The 21,523-nt window shown below is 41.4% G+C and overlaps 1 protein-coding gene across 17 annotated transcripts in view; it reads left to right on the forward strand.

The window, feature by feature from the left end:
* The window catches only part of LOC100702957 (ankyrin repeat and SAM domain-containing protein 1A), a 61,847-nt gene extending 41,988 nt beyond the window's left edge, over positions 1–19,859 (forward strand). For 7 of the 17 annotated variants that reach the window (XM_025901317.1, XM_025901319.1, XM_025901325.1 and 4 more), the window contains 13 exons: positions 714–783; positions 3,798–3,913; positions 10,872–10,970; positions 11,615–11,761; positions 12,409–12,516; positions 12,769–12,939; positions 13,022–13,159; positions 13,252–13,323; positions 13,415–13,501; positions 14,024–14,161; positions 15,549–15,731; positions 16,440–16,541; positions 18,099–18,665. In XM_025901317.1, the coding sequence (XP_025757102.1) occupies positions 714–783; positions 3,798–3,913; positions 10,872–10,970; positions 11,615–11,761; positions 12,409–12,516; positions 12,769–12,939; positions 13,022–13,159; positions 13,252–13,323; positions 13,415–13,501; positions 14,024–14,161; positions 15,549–15,731; positions 16,440–16,541; positions 18,099–18,215 (1,548 nt within the window). In that variant the 3' untranslated portion in view covers positions 18,216–18,665. The other 10 variants (XM_025901318.1, XM_025901321.1, XM_025901324.1 and 7 more) reach the window with 7 other exon arrangements.
* The last annotated feature ends 1,664 nt before the right edge of the window (positions 19,860–21,523 follow it).

Here is a 21,523-nt window from a genome sequence, read left to right on the forward strand (position 1 = left end):
AAACAAAGTGCTGGTGATGTTCACATGCATTATGTTATGATGCATGAAATTATTGCAAGAAACGTCAGGTTTCTGGGCATCGTTTCAGCTGCAGCTTCTCATTCTCAGTTTTGCTGGGTTTCTAACCCTTTTTGTGTTTTGTCTAAGAAGCTTCAGTTGTCTTGAAACATTTGTTACAAGCATTGGTTTAAGCATCAAGACACAGTTAAACCTGCTCCAAAACTCTCTTCACTAAGAGCTTTATAAGTACATGGGAAGCATAAACAACCAGACTTTGTTCTGTATTATTTTTCCAGACTTGTTTATTACAGTCACCCTTTTGTTTTTGACCTTATTAGAGTCGGATGGTAAGACCGGCATGCCAGTATAAAGCAGCATTTTTGTGCCTGTTGTCCCCTACCTGCAGTCAAGCCCTGGTTACTCATTTAATGTGGGACAATAGCAATGATTGTTTTATTGTGACCATAAACAGGATATAAAGGCACTCAACCGTTTCGGTGCTCGAGCTGTCCTTTAACATGTCTTTGCAAAATCACTGCAACCTAATTTTCTTCTTGCTGACATACTCATCATTTGCTCTTACAGGGACAGTGTATTATTGCTTTAGGGGCTTTTCTCTGTATTTTTTGCTGGTGAAAGGTGGCGGCCAAACTGTGATCGCTCTTCCAAGGCCTTACTTTTTTTTTTTCTCCCCCCTCTGTTCCTGTCTTCAGATCGAGAAGATGATGACTATGATCGGTGCAGGCATTGATTTTTCCAGAGATCAGCAATACGCTACACCAGGTAGAGTATGATTACTAATATTGCTGCCTTTTCATGCATGTTAAAATGACTTAAGTGTCAAATTCACAAATAAATGATCAAGGAAACCTGAAGGAAAACAGGAAGAAATGGGTGGTTTTCCATTAGCTACTCATCTGTTTAATAAATGTGAGCAAAAGCGCCTTGTATTAATTCATTATTTATCTTTTTGTGGGTGTGGATGTTAATGCAACGGCTGCCTTTATTGCCAAATAGTGGGCTTGGAATGCTTGGAATTTGATTTATACTATAGTTATAGTTATTAGATCCTCACCCTGAACCTTAAAAGATATCAAACAAGTGCTTGGCAGTGATAGTGGAGAGGAGAGCTCTAAATACAAATTAGTTACAAAAATATTATTTTAATAGATGGTTTGTTTTTTTTTATAGAACAAACGACAAAAAAAAAGGTCTAAAACGTTTCTTTTAGATGGCTTGTGTCATCCTCCATTGAGATTTGACCCCCTTGGTTTGTTTTGTGTCTCTTTTTTTTGAGGCAGTTATTCAAGCTGTGGTGTCTGACATGAGCCAAGTACTAAATCTGCATCATAACGTACCAGGATCTTTGGTTTTAAAAATAAAGTGCCTGAAAGAGAACCTGTATTACAAGCGGTGCTAAGGAATGTAACCTGCTCTGCTGTTATTCTGCTTTTCAAAGCCTGTCATTAAGGTTTGATGGATGGTGTCCAAGGATTGTAGCAGTAACCCGAGCAATCAAATCTTTCCCTTCAGCTCTCCCTGTTGACATTCTTCAACATCCACTGTCAGTCACCGCTGTGCCTGAGCAATCTTTTTAATATATTTAAACAAAGCAGCACATCCTCTTTTCCTTCGCCAAACTCCATCGTCTTATTCCAGCCCTGTGGTTTGCTGTGCCCTGCGCTGGATTGAGCTGTTTAAATATTAACCACTTCTGTACGTATGTCAGGGGGTGAGCTCATTCTGCGTTGGAGGAAGCAGACTTTGTAGAAAGCTGACACTGCTGCAGTAAAGTAGTTAGCATCCCATCACAGGCTCTTGGTGTGAAGTTTCCATGAGTCTGATTCCACTTCCATGCGTGTGTGAGCCTTAACCTTGTAGCTACCACGCTCATGGCTCCAGCTCAGTGGAGGAGACCATCGGGGGACTCGGTCGAGAGGAGGCTCTCTGTTTGATGTGATAAACCGCATCACTTTTTTCCTCCCTCTACTCCTTGATTTGGTCCGGTGCTCGGCGGTGACGTGCCGAGTTGATTGGCTCTGTGCCTCCAGTCTGTTGTATCTTCACTGATTTACCTTTACAAAGAGAATGTGGAAAAACAACGGACTGAGGTACAGATGCTGCAGGAACTTGAGAGCAAATTAGGGGTGGGTGGGAGGGGGTTGTAGCTGAAATGGTAGCTAGCACTGATAAAGAGCAGCCACCTGCAGTGTTACAGAGGGAGAGGGAGAGAGAGTGAGTGGGGAAGTGTATGCATTGAAGGGGGGGGTAGAGAGAGAGGAAGGGAGGAGAGAGGAATTGCAGGCAGCAGAATTGTGATCAGTCAGGACAATAGGAGGATGTAACTTCTGCATCTGTAGGACTAGGTTATCTGCTCTTTAGCTAGGAGCAGCTAAAAAAATGTTTCTTTTAGACCTCGTCTGTTGCCGGACTTGACTGCATCTCTCAGACAATTTTAGCGCTCTCTTGTCTGCAGAGGAGTTAATCCTGGGAGTGAGCTATCACTAAAAGTGCTTTTTGAAGGAGCTGATCGGATTCTTGACTGGATTTTTTTTTTCTCCTTGACAAATTTTCAAGCTTATGAAATGTCTGACTGGAACTTTTGACATGGGACCCTCATCTGGAACGTGACTGTTTATGCAGCAGGTTTAACAAATGATAAGACAGCCGACAAGCAGAAAGGGAAACTTTCAAATCTGTGTTTTATAAAGAAATGTTATGTTTACTTTTCTAAGCTGCCAGATTTCACAGGGTAGAAAACTATTGACTCTGTTAGCCTCTGTGTTTGAGGGGTAGTTAATATATTAGGAGGTAACTACCTATATTCAAGTGTGCAGTGATTGGTTTCTAGTGTGGAGTGTGTATTTGCTTTGAAAGAGAGTTAAAGAATTCCAGTAACATGTTCACTGAAGGAGAGGCAACAATCTGTCTTTGTATACATTAGGCTGCTCTCAGCTTAGACTGCTGACAGCTGTCAGTATAGTGTTGCTCTGTTATCAATCTCCGTGCATTGCAGTCATGTCACAGGTTTCCTTTAGTCCCTCTGCGTTTTTGCTTGTCCTGCTGCTTCCGATGTGGACACTGGCACATCACAGGTAGATTCCTGTTTGGATTGTCCGTTGGGGATTATATCTTAAACAGGTTGGATATGTGAATCTGGGATCCAACTATTTACCAAATACCTGTCTTGGCTACAAGTCTGGATCACTTACACTTGGCTGAAACGAATCACCTACCCTGGAAGAACTTAAACTAAAGTTATACGCTCCAACCTCTGAGTGTTATTGGAAAGTTAAAGAGTAATTAAATCAGCCCTAATTTTTTTTTTTTTTAAATTTCTTTTTGGGCAGAAAAAGGTACCTCCTGAAATGGGACATTCTGACTTTTTTCATAATCAGATATGAAATATTTAGTCATATTTGTGAGTTAGGTGAGGCACTGTGCTGTGCGCTAAACAGAAATGTATTTCAGTATTCTCCTGGCTGACTACCATAGCAAAAATATTTTCTTTATTTTTTAGATATTATCCATTTTTGTGTGGATTTATCCCTTTTATCTTACCTTCGCCCCCGACTCAGGGGTAGTTTAATCTATTTCGAGTGACTGTTGTTCAGCCCCCGCTGTCCTGCGGGAGCTGACGCCTTGTTCACAGAGGACACTGTCTCCCTCACGTTCCTGCTGCTGGTGCGCTCGGCTCTGCTGGCCGAGAATGATGTGGCAATGCCACGTCTCGTCCTCGGAGTGCCGCTGCTACCGGCTGAAAGGTTTCTCACTCCTGAAGCGCTTTCCCCTGTCAGCAGGTGCTGCAGGCCGGCTGCTGGACCAGCCCGTGGGAGACTGGCTGGAACATGTGGGTCTGCCGCAGTACGAGAGCAAACTACTCCTGAATGGATTCGATGACCTTCACTACATGGTGGGTGCCTCACTTACTTCATTTTTATTACTGTCTTTGTTTCATATTTAATTCTCTCGCATGTTTAGACATTTATTTTCACTTTTCAAATCTTTAAAGACTTTTTTTTACCTTTTTCCCTGTACTCTAAAGTCACTTTCATTTGTGCTTTTATGCATTAATCATATTAGTGCCATTAAGTATGGTGATGCTGTTTGCGTCATCTAAAGTTCAATTAGATGTATTCCTGTGATAATAATAATTTTACTTTTTGAAAAATGCTTTTCACATAACTCGGTATCATATTTGCATCATAGGTATTTACATTATTCAGTGCTTGGCTTAATTTAGTGTTTCAACATTTCAATCTTTTCTGGTGACTCTTGAGCGAAACATCCACCATTCAACCTAGCCGATGCAGTCTGAGCTCAGCTCCTGTCAGATAGTTTGTTTGATACTGTTACCTCTGGTTTGGTGTTGAATCAAGGCTGTCCTGGATCCTCACACTCTCAGACGGTTTGTCTCTGGCCTGGGAGGCGATTGTCGTGGCTTCTCGTTAACAGTCAGAGAGCCGGCTGCCAACAAAGCAGCTGATGCCCGACCAGAAGGGAGAAGAATCTTGATGAGTAATGGGGTGCTATTGCCAATCTGACAAGTTTAGAGCCCACAGTGTGCGATGCCTCTCTGAGTTGGCTCAGTTGCTTTTCTCAGTCCTAAATTCTGATGAAGGGGCACAGCTGGCAGTCTGAACCGGTAGGAAAGTTGAGAGATAAGCGTCCTATTTGTCAAGATAAGAATTCACATCTCTATCAGACTTATAAAAACCTTCACTGTAACAAATAAAACACACTGTGGACAACAGATTTTCATCTTTTTCAAACACTACTGTAGATTCACACATGAGTTATAAATGTACTCAAGATTCCCTCCACGTGGACTTACTACTTACCACAAAGTAAGCCAGATCCAGAGTGCTGCGTATAAACAGGAACACAGCAACAACAACAAAACAGAACAAGTTCCCTTAGCAACTACAAAAATTCATAAATCACTGTGATGGCTGCAAATTAAACTTCTCATTTCAGCTGAAAGAACACAGCGGAGTCTCGGGCACTTTTAATTTGAATTTGAATGAACTGTGCCTCAGATGAGCGCGACTATGAGAAGCTGACAAAGACTCCAAAGAATATGGTTCCTTAAACACTCAGCATATTGTACATAAGCATAACAGATGTTTCCTTGTGCGATTCAGAAGATATACCCCAGAGGGGTATATTTGTAAGCTCCACAACACATGACAGCAGATGTAAACAGACGTACACGTTTCAACTTATAAGACCCTGAGATTATGTGATATGGCAGCGATATTAAAACCAGTACAGACATTTAAAGTTCAAAAACTACAAAACAAAACATCGATCTCTCTGAGGGAAACTTTTACTATATAAAAATAAAACATGGAGTGATGGGACAACAAATTAATGAAAATATTTCTTTCTTTTCACACTTTTTTTTCTTTGAGATTAACTTATCAAACTTGAAAAAACTTTAAATTCTAAATCATTAGATTGAGCTTTGCAAAAATGCATATAATAAAGATGATATATAGGCAACTTCATTTGGTATGCTAATGATGTATACTAATCAGGTGTTCAATCTAATTGGGTTTGTAGTAATGCGATGCATTTAGGCATGCAGACACGGTCAGGATGACCTTCTGAAGTTTGAACTGAGCGTCAGGATGGAAAAGAACGGTGATTTAAATGGCTGTTGGTGTCAGACAGCCTGGACTGAGGATTTTCCTACAAAATTATTTTTAGGGTTTTACAAAGAATGATCTGAAAATGTGAAAATATCCACATCTCTGGGTGAAAATGTCTTGTTGATGCCTCGAGCTCACTGGAAGGCAACTTGGAAGTAACTCCAGTAACCACTTGTTACAACCAATGTATGCAGAAGAGCATCTCTGAACTGCAGAAGACCACAAAGTGCCACTACTGTCAACTAAAGACAGCAAACTGAAGCAATGATTAACACAACCTGACCAGAATTAGACAATAGAAAACTAGAAGATCACTGTCTGGTCTGACGCCAGATAAAGGTCATCACTGATTGTCAGTATCTGTATATTTATTTCTTTATCTCTGCATGTAAGGCTTGTTAATTAGACTTAAATATTATAAATTTCGTGTTTCTTTGGTTTATTAAGCTTCAGTTGTTTAATAAATAAAATGTGTGGCTGCTATCAAACTATATCTGTCTAATTTCAGTGCACTCTGATTCTCCCATAAACAACCTTTTAATCTACTTTACATAACCCGAGAATAGAGAATTCATCCACTTATCAGCCTCTCCGCTTGGAGAAAGCGTGATCCACACCCATGTTTAAGTATGAAGCCTCTGAAGTTACTCTCGTGGTTTAATCTTCCTACTGTCTTTTAGGCTTTCACACTCCTTTTTCTTAGGCTTGAGTCTTCTTTTTATTCCAAAGCAGCAAGCTGGCAACATTTCTATCTTTAAACATGGCTTACTAACCACCTGGCTTCCTAAAGTCGCTGCAGGGTTTAGAGAAAAAGCTGTTACCTCTGAACAAAACAACGTGTCCTTCCCACAGCAAATGTTGACCTTTTTATGAATCGCAATTTGGTCTCAATTGGAAATTAGAATTACCCTCCGAGTCACCTTGTCTTTGCTAAACTTTTATAATTGTGTTTAATCTATGCATTAGTGAATAGATCAGAAACGAGCCATATTTCATTCTTGGCTGAGTTACCAGACAAACATTTTTTGCCAGTACTGAGTACAGATATTCATGTCAGCCAATCCACTTTTATTTTCAACAGACTGATCACCTTCTGTGTATGACTTTCAAAACAACAATCTAAAAACAGTAGACTCAGAAATAGATGCAGTGTCATGTTATGACTCTTATGCATTTCCTATGAGCTGCTAAAAGACGGGCAAGATGCCAGTATTTTAATTGAAATGTTCACACTTCATCATCAAATTTTAAACAATGGTAAGAAAATGGTCCTTCTCTGAATTAGGTTGTTAAGAATACTTGGAAAAATAAATAGTATGTCGCTGTAGCCGATGTAGCAGCGAGATCACTAATTAAACCGTGTTTACTCTGCCACTCGGCCAACTGTGATCTGTGTCTCCCCTGCAGGCACGCTCTAGAAGCAGATCAATAACAGCAGTGAATGTATTGTGTTCAAGCAGCGTTGCAGAGACGAGCCTTTTTCTGAAACCAATTAGATGCTTTTTATCGACTCGTGGAGCAAATGTCCCGATGAAACAAGCGCTGCGCAATCATGCTGTTCTCCACCGCTCGTTGGTACTGACAAGTAAAGCCTGTTGAAATGAAATGGCTCTTTTTCTCTGTGCTAGACTTCTGCGCTGTGACACAGTCAGCAAGTTCGTTTGTATTCGAGGCGACTGTGAGGCCGACGGTCTTCTGGCGGGTGTGTCTGGATCTGACTTTTATGCGGTCAGCTGAGGGAGAACAAATTTACTTTGAGTTTCAAATCAGTGGAGGTGGCTGAGGATTTATAAGGAGAAAGCCTCTCTTGTTTTTTTTTTTTTTTTTTTTTTAGAAAGAGTTGGTCAGATCTAAAAGTTGCGCCAAGGTTAGGCGAACCTTTTCTACTTCTGAGTTGGGTCTGTGTAATCTAAATTCATGAAGTTTTCGTGACCCCCCCCCTTTTTTCTGTCATCATTGCTTTTTCTGCCTTTTAATAAATGCAAAGGGCTCATGCTGCAGCGAGGGACCAAACCCTGCAGAAAAATCCAGTAATGGCTTCCTGCATCCGAAGCTAAAGAATTGGGAATGGATGGATTGATTTTTTTTTTTTTTTTTTTTTTGTTGCTTAGATTTGTTTGTTAATTTGAAAGAAACATTTTTTTTTTCTGTCACAGTTTCATTTGCACTTTTCTTTCGAGGTCTGAGTGGTCTCATGGCAGCTAGTTTAGGAGGACAAACTGAGTCTTAGTGCTGTTAGGTAGCTGTCCTTTAGAGGGTCAGAATGAGTGATCCGTGCCCCTGAGCACCCAGCCTGAATTCAGAGTGCTTTTAAACCAGGGAGGCCACTGTGGCTGTTCTCTGGATAGGCCGAGGAGGAACAGAGCAGCATTTTAATGAGAGGACGGAGTAAAGCAGAGCTGGACAAGCTGCACAGGCACAAAACAGCCCAGCTTACACTGCTTTAAATATATTCTGTTTGCCAATGTTGTGCTGATATTAGCGTTCTCTCTACTAATGTACTCCTTGAAACCTGCCAGCCCTGTGGAAGCACATTAGCCAGAAATTTCCCCACAGAGTTGTCACCACCACATCATGCTGTTTGTGTTTTCAGACTCTTTGAATGAGGATAAATGGCTTATCCAGTTATAGCAGAGGTGAATAACACTTTATATGAAAGGAAATGAGAATTTTTATTAAGCCAGGTATGAACAAACATTCTTCACCTAACAGGTGTTAAGTTCACTCCGGTTTGGTTTAGTGAGGTGTGTCCAGAAGCAAAATGTTGATTAGTGTTCAGTTATTTGCTTTATCAGTCAGGTTGTCGTTCAACCATCAAGGCATTAATCATGGGACTGGGGACTGGGAGTCATTTATTTATGTCTAAGCTTATCCAGCTTAACTTCGACATGAAATAAAATTATCCAAGGACAAAAAAAAAGATTGAAAGAACAAAAGAGCCCTGTGTCAGCTTGGCGACTTGTCCAGGGTGTACCCAGGGTCTCACCCTGTGGTGGCTGGGATGGACTCCAGCACCCACACAACGCTGATGTTTCCTTAGCTTGCCTCAGTGATAGATGTCATACAACAAATGTTAAAGTCTGTAAAGCTCAATAAACAGGGTGATTTTGAAGTGATGAGATAACATTTCTGCACATCTGCCAGAATTAGCAGAAGACACATGAGAAAATCAGAGTGGTAGAAAAATGAATAAATTAGGAAATGGGCAAAGAGTGTAAATCCAGTCTGTTACAGCTGTATTCCCCCGCATAGAGCCATTTATCAGTTGATCTCCAGTGGGACAGTAATGCAATGATCCATACACTTTGAAGCATTATCATCCATTCAGCCCCACAAACCATATCAGTCCTCAGCTAGAGAGGCAGCAATCAGCATGTTGCTGCTCAGAGATAATGGGCTTTCAGTTGTCAGTTTCGTGTGAGGCAGTGTAAAGGCAAAAGAGATGATACATAATGTCCTGTGCTCAGTGTGGGCTGAAGCCAAGATCATGGTGAGTTCTGATCAATAAACTCACTTGGAGCATTCAGGTACTCATATTTCTGCTTTCCGTCCTTCTCCGGATTTCCATCGACAGGCTGGATCGCAGCCTATTAGAAATTTCAGCATGAACAGGATGGCAGTGTAAAAGTTTATGTCAGTGTCTTAGCTGAATTGTGATTAGCATTGTGATTCCACAGGAAGCATTACAAAGATTGCTCTGCAGCATTTACTCTAACAGACTCGCTCCACCCCTCTCCTCATGCTCTCCGCCCCTTGTTTGCATCAACAGCATCAACAGCATCTGCATGAAAAACAGGCTGTCAAGTTTGACCTACAGACAGCATCTCTGCTATGCCATTAGTGGCATGTGCGTGTGCGTGTGTGTGTGCACGCAGAGGTTCATATTGAAGAGTCAGCCACATGAGCCCTGAGGCGGCGTCTTCTCTGGACCGTAGTGATACTGGCAGATGAGAGTTAGCTGCTGACTCCCCTGTAGAAGCACTACAGCTAGCATTCATGGTTTATATCCAACAGGCTGGACTTGTGACCCTTACCGACTTCTTATTGGTCAGTCTGAGCATGGTTAACAGTCAGTTTAATTCAGTTTAACTGACTGCAGTTCCTTCAATCTCTGCTAACTGGCTAGTCCCAGCCCTTGCCATCCTGTGGTTTTGACTACCAGTTCAATTGCTGGGTGGTTGTTGTTTTGGTCCTATCAATCATTCAGCTGCTTCTTTGAGTTATTCACGTTCTATTCCACCATCCTGGACTGCAGTTGAAGACAGCAGTCTTTCTTCTCCTCTGCAGATGTGCTGAGACCTGAAAAGACACTCTAACCAGGACCTAACAGTGGGTAGGGAAATTTTTAATAAACAAGACCCACAATCATCAGCTGTAATCTCGGAGTTCTTTCGCTCACCTCAGAGGCAGCTGATTATGTTGCTCAGTACAGCTGCAACATTAAGTGTGAAAACCCCAGAAGCTTTATTATGAATCTGTTATCGTTTTAATCTAAATCTGTGGGAAACACTGTTTACTGTCTTGTGACTCTCTTATTTGGTCTGTTGCACCATGAAATTGGTTAATATGGAACTTGAATGAATGATGTTTGGTGTTCAAATAAAGGCTTTCCTTTTACATGTCAAGGTGTTTTGATTTCCCCCGCGGCTGTCGTCAGCTATCGATGCGCCTCCATCTCATAACGCTGACCACTCTGCAACTCAGACATTGATTCATCCCTCCCTTCTCCATTATCCGTTTGTTGCCACTCAGTCTCCAAAGGTGATATCGTGTGTAACCAAAGACTGGTTTGAACATCAATCACCACATTCCTGTCAGTACCACCCCCCCCACACACTTAAGTCTCATTGAAGGGGTTATCGATGTGGCTCGTCTGGTTGAGTTGAGTTCTAGGGAGGATCTCAATCAGGAGTAATTGACCTTTTTATGCAGTGGCAGCATACTTGTGATCAATTCTCACGTTGCACTGAAGGCTTTTAGCTTGGAGGGTTTGTCTTAATTATATATAATTTTAAATCAAAGCAGTCTGTGTTTTGGGATTTTCATAGATGACTTGAATAAGCTATGTAAAAAAAACAAAACTGGCTTTTACTAAATGGTAACTTAAATTACTTTATTACGACACAGTTTAATGTACCTGGCTTTCTGATGACTTTCATGGGTCTTAGATTAGAAATACCAGCAACATAAATGCTTGTTTTGTATGTTGCTTTAAAGGGGAGCAATGTAATGGAGGACCAGGACTTGAAAGAGATTGGAATCACAGATCCGAGCCACAGAAAGAAGATCCTGCACGCAGCACGTTCCTTTCCAAAGGTGATAAATCGTTGATTCCTACTTTAATACTTCTCTTGGAACCGTAAGACCCAATTCAGTGTTTTGCATTTGCTTTAATGCTAGATGATCAAGTAATATTCTCACCTTAGACCCAAGTATCTATTGCATTTATGGAAAGTAACAAGTTAATTTGTGGTTTTAAATACGTGAATTTAAATTGTTAATACTTAGAAAAAGAAAACAGTGGGATCTAAAACTGTTTCAACTTTGTGTCCTCTTAAAATGAGCTTTATTCACTGAACACATAAAAATATGTTGACTCTGTTTTGTTTCTTTCACATACTTAAACAATAATACGGTAGGCATACAGCTGAGCAAGAGCAATAGAGCTGAATAATGAAGTCGAATGCGATTTGGCAGTGGGCTTGCTTATATTATTGTATTGGGAGCTTTACTTTTGATATAAAAATAAAATTAAACTAAAACACCTCTGCAGTATTGTCACTTTAATTTGTATTGCTTTAGCTCATTCAGCTAGTATACAAATATACATCTGTGGGGGTTTTGAAACCAGAAACCCTTCAATGTTCTGCCAAGGAAAACTGGCTAAATTTGCAGCATATTGGTTCAGCCAACACCCGGAATTCCTCAAAGTGACTGAATGATTACGTTTTCTGCTGCAGGTGAAAGCGCTGGGCTGTGACGGCAGCAACTCCCTGTCCTCCTGGCTGGAGAATCTGGGCCTGCATGAGTACTTGCAAAACTTCCTGTCCAGCGGCTACCGCACTCTGGACTGCGTCAGAAACCTGTGGGAGCTGGAGATTGTCAATGTGAGTCATAGTGATGTACAAGGACAGTGAGGAGTATCAGAGGGTGAAATTAGTTTTCAGGTGTCTTGGAAAAAAAAAAAATCAGGATAGGGAAACAAGTTTGATGGTTTACTTCTGCTTCAGTTTGGGGGAAACCTGGAGGCTAAAACTCTGAAGGTGAAGGTATATTTGTGTTGAATATTGGGAAATGGATTCCAAAGTCTCACTCAAAAAAATTAATTGAGAATTTCACTTTTGGAAGACAGAACTGAAATTACTTGGTTAGAAGATGGCACGTCAGACTTCACTGGTCTGTGAGAAAATATGTTGCCTTTTGCTACTACTGGGAAGGGTCTCTGAAAGAAACATGTTTTCTTGTTCACTCAAAGATCAGTGCTGCATTCCTCCATTTCTGTGTGCAATACCATCACCTGTAGATCAGTGAAGTAATGTCAGACACTGTATCGCTGCATGAACGTGTGAACTTGTGCAATCCCGTATATGGATTCAAGATTAACAGAAGAGAAGAGACTCAGAGGAGAAACAGCTTCACATGGAGAACCATTAAGGGAACGTCACAAATGAAATAGCGGTGCCTGATGTGTTGTTTTCTGGCATTTCCTTATGTGCTGCTCAGTATGATCACTTCATAATTTTCTTTTTTACAGGTGCTAAAAATTAGCCTACTTGGTCACAGGAAACGCATCATTGCTTCCTTAGCGGAGAGGCCTTATGAAGAGCCTCCTGTCAAACCTCCTCGTTTGTCTCAGATCAGGGTGAGGACCTACAAACTACTTTCCTGTGTAAAAGTGCTTCACAAAATGTTTGTCTTGTTTACTCTTCACTCACTTCGGAACCAGATCTAATGTTTAAATACTGTCCGACAAACTTAGGCTTATGTTTCAAATTCTTTATTTTTAGCCTGTAAATGTTGCAAAGTATATTGACAAAGATGAATGCCTGATAGCTAATGATAGAGAGTACATCTGACATGAGATACCCAACTGTGTCATATTACATCTCCGCAGTGCCAAGACCTGCCTGGATCCCAGACTTCATCTCCCATGAGTCAGATGGAGCCCTACACAGGACGCTCAATGGACCCTCTGCTGCCTGCAGGCGAGCCAGGGAGGAAAAAAGCACAAGAAAATGACTATGACGTTACCCAAAGATGTCGCAGCGAACGACACAGGCCTCCTGTATGTGGTTTATCTGCAAATGTGTTATTGGTTATTGAGGGCCTCTGCCAGGCTTCTTTGATAGTTATGGTTATTTTTATAGGAGCGACATGAAGACTGGCAACGAGAGCCCCGCCTGACCTTGCGGCCACCTAGTCTAGCAGCACCGTACGCCCCGGTTCAGAACTGGCATCACCAACCGGAGAAACTCATCTTTGAATCCTGCGCTTATGAAGCTAATGTACGTCTGCACCATTCTCCTTCCTACATGATTCCGCTTTGTTGATTAAACACATCAGCAGTAATGTCTTTTTTCCCTCCATTTCATTACAGTATCTTGGTTCCATGCTTATTAAGGAACTAAGGGGTACGGAGTCCACGCAGGATGCTTGTGCCAAAATGCGGGTATGACAAGTTTCTCCAATCCCTGAGGATAAACTCATAGATATTGTTTGCGTGAGTGGCAATTCACCTGTCCTTTTAATCTTTTCTCCAGAGGTCAACAGAGCAAATGAGAAAAGTACCAACTATCGTCCTTTCAATCACATACAAGGGTGTGAAGTTTATCGACGCAGCCAACAAGGTTAGCGACTACACACATGCGCACACACACGTATATACAGATTTTCTCTTTGCGTAAAGGTTTACTTCTTAACCAGACGTGTCCTTTGAGGCGTGTGATACATCAAATTGAGGCCGGGGCAAATAACAGCATGTTTCCTTTTTTAATGTGTGCATGAAAGTGACGCAGTCAAACATCAAGCTTCCTCTCTTTCTGTGATTGTAAATATCGTGCCTGCAAGTTTGTGTCAGATTAGTTTGTGCTTATATTTCCTTATAGGAAGCAAATCTGATTGACATTTAGTTGACATTAATAAAAAGAAGGCTTTGAAATGTTGAAGCTCAACATGGTCTTGTTGTAGTTGCACTTGTGATGGCTGGCAGTCAGTGTCTCTCCTTTAACCGTTTAGTTTTTATTTTGTAACATTTTCTAACATAGCATTATTGTCTCAATGTTCATGGAATTAAATAAAAGTAAAAAATGAAAGCATGCACTGTGTTTTCTCATTGCTAAACCTCACTCATGCCGCTCTTCTTGGTCCAGAACATCATTGCAGAGCACGAGATCCGTAACATTTCTTGTGCAGCCCAGGACCCAGAGGACTTGTGCACATTTGCCTACATCACTAAGGACCTGCAGACCAGCCACCATTACTGCCATGTCTTCAGCACAGTAGATGTGGTAAGGACACTTGTACTGTGCTCGACTATAGATGGTATAAAAGATGATTGTGTGATTGCGATGTCACCCATCGCTCTTGAAGCTTTTATATGCTGGCGTTTTAGAGCCAGAAGTTATCTTACAAAGATGGGAGGGTGGAGGGTTAACTGAGCAGCTAGCGCTTAGCAAGATGCATTCATAAACAGCAAGCATGCAATACAGAGACACACATACAGGCTAATTAATGTAAGAAACAGATGGATAAAACATTAGAGCACAAACTTCTTGGATGGTCAGCACCACACAGAAATGAACAGTATTAGTCATGTAATCAATTAGAAATGTTCTAAAAGTCACCAGTAGTAGTAGTCACACGGTGAAGCGCTCCAGTTTAGTGCTTCAGAATGAGTCCTCAATTATTATGTTGTTATTAAGTTGTTATGAAGGGGGAAACAATCCATAGAGGCCAAAATATTGTTTGTACCAGACTGTAAAATGTGACATTTTAACATAAGTCTGTAGTTTTCGGAGCCAGCTTCAAGCTGCGCACAGAGGAACTGCAGTTTTTGTACTTCTGGAGGTTCTCCCTTGTGTTTAAAACAAAGCACAGATTTATCTGCTATTTATCTCAGCTTGCAATTTGTCTGCTTATTCAGGGTACCTGTGGGCCTTGCACAGTAGTGGTAGCTTAACAAAAGTTTTCAGCTGTAGACAGTAATGTTTTGATTGCGGGCTGTTGGTAGTCATTAAACACTGAAACAGTATGAGTCAAATAGTTACCACAGCTTTGCCGTGTCCCTTCTGTTACCGAAAGTGTCCATACAAAGCTCCATACAGTGTATTTGGTTATTTTAAACTGTGCTGACTATATGGCTGCTTTCAGGGTCCGCCAGGCACAGTCATCACTACACAAGAGAGATGTTCAGTTTCTACGTATCGGTGTACATGGAATGCTTTATCTCAGGGCAGGTTACTACATCAAAGGATATAAAGAGGATTTCACAGTTCTGTGTTATGTGTCTCTTCAAATGATGATTGTTGTTCCCACCACAGGATTGCTTTTTCAGACTCCCAAGGCATAACGTATAAAGCATGAATCATCTGTCTTTAGTCTGCAGTGCTTGTTCATACCTGGGAGCTGTCAGGGTAAAACAGAATAATCCGGCAGCTTTATTACTCAGCTACAGAGGATGGATCTAGTTTAGGAACAGGGGGTTGCTGCACAATACTCCTGAGATTACTGCCACTTCTTCAGGTTATGCAATTTTGTTTTGAAGAAGTTTTGGGGGAAAAAAAATCTTTCTTCTGTTACGTTTTGCTGTCTCGCTGCACACTGTGATGGTGGTGGTCCTTTGGCTAAAGGCTTGTAATGACTCAGTGATCCTCCTCTTTCTACCTTTCTGTATAGAACCTGACCTATGAGATTATACTGACACTGGGCCAGGCGTTTGAGGTAGCATATCAGCTGGCTCTGCAGGCCCAGAGGACCAAACCGCACCAGAGCGTCCCAGCTGGATCTGGATCAGAGGTCATTGAGACCAAGTCCAGCAAACCTGTGCCCAAACCACGAGGCAGCATACGCAAAACAGCGGTGAGTTGGATGTTAAAAGTGTTGTAGTATAAAACACCAAATCAAGCTGAAATATTGTTCAACATGTTCTCAAGCAATTTGGAGTTTTACAGAATAAGTTGCCAGAACAAATCTTTTTGTGTGTTGTGATTACATTTTCAGTGTACGCCTAATTTTTTGGGGGAAGCAAAAACTGTGTTAGATTGCTTGCATCAGTCTACACCTCTCGACATCACTGTGGTTATGCTATGCTGATGTTCATCTGGGCATTAGCATTAAACCATTAAGAGGGAAGCTTGTGCTGAATATAAATGAGCTAACTCCACCTCAGGGACAAGTCACACATTTCTAGCTGCAGCTTAATGATCACAGTGATTTAACAATGTAATTCTGTTCAGTCTGTTTCATCCGTGTGGCTTTTTTTACTGTACATTTTTAAATGTGTTTAATCAGCACCTGAACACACATGCACTTCAGTTACACATATCCACACCAATAAGCACATATAAGCTTCAAAATGCATCTGCAGTGTCTTCTGTGTTGTGTGCGACCTGTCAGACTCTTCATGTGTCATGCCTGTTAAAATCTGTGTCACTTTTCCCGCCCTTTAAGTCCTTTGACTCTGTCGCTTCTTCTTCCTGGTTCTTTGTGCACTTTCCCTTTTCTCTTCTAATCTTTGTCTCCGTCTGGCTCGCCTCTCTTCCTCCTGGTGGTGTTTATCTCTCCCAGGACTCTCCTCCTCCTCTCGACAGTCGTTGCTGTTACTGTTACACCTGCACCACCCACCGTCCCTCCTTCCTACCGCTGCACTCTGCCAGCCCTGCTGCCCAGGTGCTGCCTCCTATCCCATCCCCACCCTTCTCACCCTTTGCGCTTTTTTTCTTTTTTGCCTTCCTGTCACAGCTTATTTTCTCTGACTTTCCTGAAAGGCCCGTAAACTTTTTTTTGTCTGTTTATTTCACTATATTTTCACTGCTCTGTGTTGAAAACTACATATGAATTTGATTTTAGCAAATCTAAAGCAAATCATGATATATACTGTTAACTCCAACGCCCTCTAGTGACACGCTTTTAGTAACACAGACAAAGTTTATATACACAGAATTCTTTTTGGGGTGTTTTTACTTAATTTAAACTTTTAAGTTTTTTAAGTCCCTTTATGATATACATAGAGAAAATGTTATGTTTTATCAATAGAAAAGCCAGCTGGCAAAATGGGCTACTTGCTAATTACTCCCAAAAGTGCTCAGCAAAAATGAGAACCAGGAAAAGTTAACATTTCAAAAATTGCAAATCTCATAGACCCATATTTTTATCCACATCAGAACACACAAAACATTTTAACTGTTTACACTGAGAAAAAAAACAAGGTCATTTTCTGGGAGCTGAGGAAACCAGTTGCCGGACTCTCAGCAGAGAAATGTGTCCCGTTCTTGTTTATTATATCGTTTTTAGCTGCTCAATAGTTCTGGCTCTTCTTTGTTGTATTTCATGATGTGTCAAATGTTTTTAATTGTGAAAGGTCTGAACTGCAGTTCAGCACCGGAGCTATGCGGCTGTAATAGATGAAGTATGTGGTTTAGTTTAGTTTAGTCGAACTATACAGGGCCTTCCCTGAAAAAGACGTCATCTGGATGGAAGCATGTGTTGCTATAAAACCTGTAGATACCTTTCGGCAATGATGATGTTTTCCCATGTGTGCGAGCTGCCTATTTCATGGGCACTGATCCACCCACATACCATGAGAGATGCAGGCTTTTGAACTGAGCACTGATGGCGAGCCTGATGGTCCCTCTCCTCCAGAGGACTTTTCATCCGTGTTTTCTAAAAAGAATTTTAAATTTTGATTTGTCTGAGCACATAACAGTTTTCCAAGTTGCCTCAGGGCTTTGGCTCAGAGAAGATGGCATGTGCATCACATAGTACTTATCTTTTGAGCCTTTTCTTTCCTCCATCCCAACTATTCTGAGAAGTGTTGCTACCATCAAACTCAAAATGACTTAATCTTTTTCGTGAAATAGTAAAAAGTATTAGTTAAAAACCTTTTTGTCTAATATTATAAATGAAATATGGGTTTATGAGATCTGCAAATTATTGCATCCTGTTTTCTTTACATTTTACACAGCATTCCAACTTTTTGGGGATTGGGGTTGTAATTTTATGATAATTGATGGATATGTGTGATACTGCATCGTTTATGGAATCTGTTTAAACACAAACATCAACACTTTCATGGGTAAATATGGTTAAATTTCATCACAAACGATTACAGTTTGTTGGCACAATAATACTTCATTGCTGCATTTTGAATCAAAGCATTACAGAAAGTGTAATCAGCCTCGTGTGTAAAGATTCAGATATTTCAATGCTGTCTGTTTGTACTCACAGGGGGACATTGTGGACCAGGAAGGCGATTCTCAGTCCCAGGGTAGTGCCACGTGGCTCATGGACCCCAAGGAATCCAAGCGCACTATCAGCACTAAGTACGAGACCACCATTTTCTGAGTGGACCTCTCTTCCTCCTGGGCTCGGCCTCACCCTCCTTCCTTCCCCTCCTTCTGTGTGCCTTTCACTGTGACGCTGCCTCTTTCTCTGCGCTGGACCTCTGCTCCTCCCCACCGCCATCACTTGTTTCCTCCTCCAGCAACACCACAGTCTGTGACAACTGACCAGCTGTTGCCCCTTCTTATGTTTAACTGCCAGCACCTTTACACTTTTTCTCGATTATTAACGCAACCCCTCCACCTTACCCACCGTCTTCTAGCTGTCTCGTTGGTATCTCCTCTACTATGAGCCTGCCACTCACGTTCCCTTTTATCCATCCCTTCTGTTTACCTTTATATGCTTCCTCCAACAATGCTTCCCCCCTTTTTTTTTTTTTCTTCCCAACCGTCAACATCCCACTCTTTACTCTTGGTGATAAGCTCTCTCTCTCTTCTCGATGCTTTCCTGCTCTGTTAGGCGACGGCCGCTCTGAGGCTTTTCACTCTGACGTTCCAACTCCTGACTTCACCGAGTGCTGAGAAATCTGATTTTTACCACAGCCAAGAGTGACCCACTGCACACATCCTGTACCTGGATGGACATGTTTCCTGAGTAAACTGTGAAACTGATCCTGTAATTCTATGCATCAGTCGGACTGTAGCATGTTTATGTTCGCAGGGATGCAGGTGTTATTGAGGTTAAATAAGATCAATTAAGGGCAAGGCTTTTTTTTTTTCTTCTTCTTCTTACGGTCAGCTGCCTGCTTAAAGCCAAAAGAGGCCAAGATCCTAGCACTGTGATATGATCCTTTTGATGCTAATGAAGTAAGCATTTTGGGGTGGGGTTTCTAGAGAGGATCAGAGGGACAGAATAGGGCACAGAGGCAGACATGGATCTGCATGTTAGTGGTCCTTGCTGCTCCAAACAGCTCAAACTAATTCAAAAGTGGCATGCCCTCAACTATCAGTCAGGATTTAAACTCAATGCTTCGTCTGGAGTGAACTAACTACACCTAAGCACTTTCATAAAATCCCCAAGTTTGAAAGAATAAGTGCATTTTCCTCTGTCTGTCTCTTTTTCTCCTTTCACAACAAATGCCTTCAGTGTTCATCCTGTCAGCATTGCCTTTTTTCCCCCCAGTCATACCCGGTTAATGTTTCACAGATGCTTGGTGAAAAGAGTTAATCATTACGAAGGGCGTAATCCATCACTATAGTGCTGTTTGTGTCCGTCGGTTTGACTTTATTTTAACTCCACTGCTTTGTGTGCGTGTGTCTGTGTCCCTTCCCTGTAGCTGACACTGTGGCCAATCCCAGACAGTGAGAAAAGGACAGGAATGAGCCCTGTTGAGTGGTGGGTAGGATGTTTTGCTGGATCATTGCCCCACTTCTCACCGAGCAGATCACATCAGCAGTCGGATTGTGCCCGCAGTTACACACGGGCCTGGAGAATAAGACGGATGTAAACCTTTCGGCAACGCAACACGCTCCCCCGGTTCATCAGACTTCTCCAACTTCATCACCCCGCACGCACACACACACGCACCCGCCTCCATTTAACTTCTCGACGCTTAGAAAGTGATGGTTGTTCCGTGCGACATTAGAGACGGATGTATTTGTTATGTTGTGTGCATTTCCCCCGAAATGAATCATCACGTCCCTCACTGAGAGGTGGTGTTTATCGTTTCAGGAAATGTACCTGCCGTTTTCAAAGCAGAACTTGTAGTTAAAGGGGAAGTTGCTGCAGAGATGAGGAACATTAACTTTTTATTATGATACAAACTGTCAGACAAGAGACCTCACACTGTAGGTACACACTTCTTCCTGGGTTGTTTGTCCTGTATCCAAACATTTTAGCTTCTTTCATCACCGTCAGCTTGCATACATGTGTAACTGTGATAAACAATGTAATCTTGCATGGGAGGAGCTCTCTAACCAAACTCAAGGGGCAAAGAAACTGACACTAAAAGACTGTTTTATATTGAAATAACGGGGGATGGCATTTATTTTACTTTTTGCGTGAGTGTGTGGGTGTGTGTGGGGTGGGTGTGGGTGGGGGGCGGTGGGTGGGTGGGTACTTTTTTATAGGACTATGATTTGTCCTAATGCTGGAACTGGATCAGGTGTGGTTCTTTCTCTCCTTCCCTGCCCCTTTGTTCAGTTAATCTCGACAAGATTATTCACCAAACCTGCCATGCAGGCCGGTACGACTCTAGATTTATAGCTGCAGACAAGAACAATAGGGCACGGCATGTTTCTCTAGCTAACTCCTAATATGTTGACTGTTAATGGTACTGTTTGGTCCACCAATCTGTATATGGGTGCATAGTCGGCTCATTTTGATTTAACTCTTGTATATGTGGTACATTTTTATCCGGCCAGTACGATAACTCTATGGTACACTGTCTTCAGCGCGCTGGTGTCAGCACCTTTAGCCATCAGCCTGGTCCTGTCCTGCTTTTGCACATTGCTGAGGATCAGGAAAGATATTTTGGGACTAATCTGATGACAACAATGATGAGAATGATATTGTACATGAATCTAGCGGTCTGTATTTTGATACTTGAATGATTTTTGTTTTTATAGATATCTATATATATATGTATGTATGTATATGTATGTATGTAATTTTTGACATTTGTCAAAAAAGAGAAAAGGACTATGTCTTATAAAGTTAAACATATCGTGAATAAATACCCTGTGATTTAAAAAAAAACATTAAAAAAAGAAGGCTGAGAACATGACTCACAAGAGGGACCTCACTTCAGAGAAAAAGATTGTAAATAATCTTGGGCTTCCAGTCTTTTTTTTTATGATTATTTTTCATAATTGTACAACTAATAAATGGTACAGTTAGAATCGTTGTCTCTGGATGTTTATTAGGACATTTTTTGTTCTTGTTTTAACGGCTCTTCCTCCAAATTTGGGTCAAATTTCTGATGGGTTTACAGCTCTGCTGCAGTCTTTAAGGGTAAGTGATGCATGTGTGTCAGTGCATTCCGAGTATCTCTATTTGGCTCAGGACAGCCGAGGTTAGTGGACGTCTTCCAATGAAATGTTTGCTCTCCACCCCATCTCCACATCATAAACTTCTCTGCAACAGCTCAGTGGATTTACAAAGGAAATATGTATTACAGCTGCTTCTTCTGTCAGTCTATTTAAAAAATAATAATAAAAAAAAATTCATTAAATCAGAACAAAGAAACTTTTTTATTTGAACTGAAATTCACTTTTCAGCACAGGATGATAAACACAACAGTTTTGCTTTTCTTTGCCCCTTTGACCTCCGTCACCTTCAGTTTTATTACTGCTGTCACTTTTTAACCCTTA

The sequence above is a fragment of the Oreochromis niloticus genome, linkage group LG20, assembly GCF_001858045.2.
Source record: "Oreochromis niloticus isolate F11D_XX linkage group LG20, O_niloticus_UMD_NMBU, whole genome shotgun sequence".
NCBI lineage: Eukaryota > Metazoa > Chordata > Actinopteri > Cichliformes > Cichlidae > Oreochromis > Oreochromis niloticus.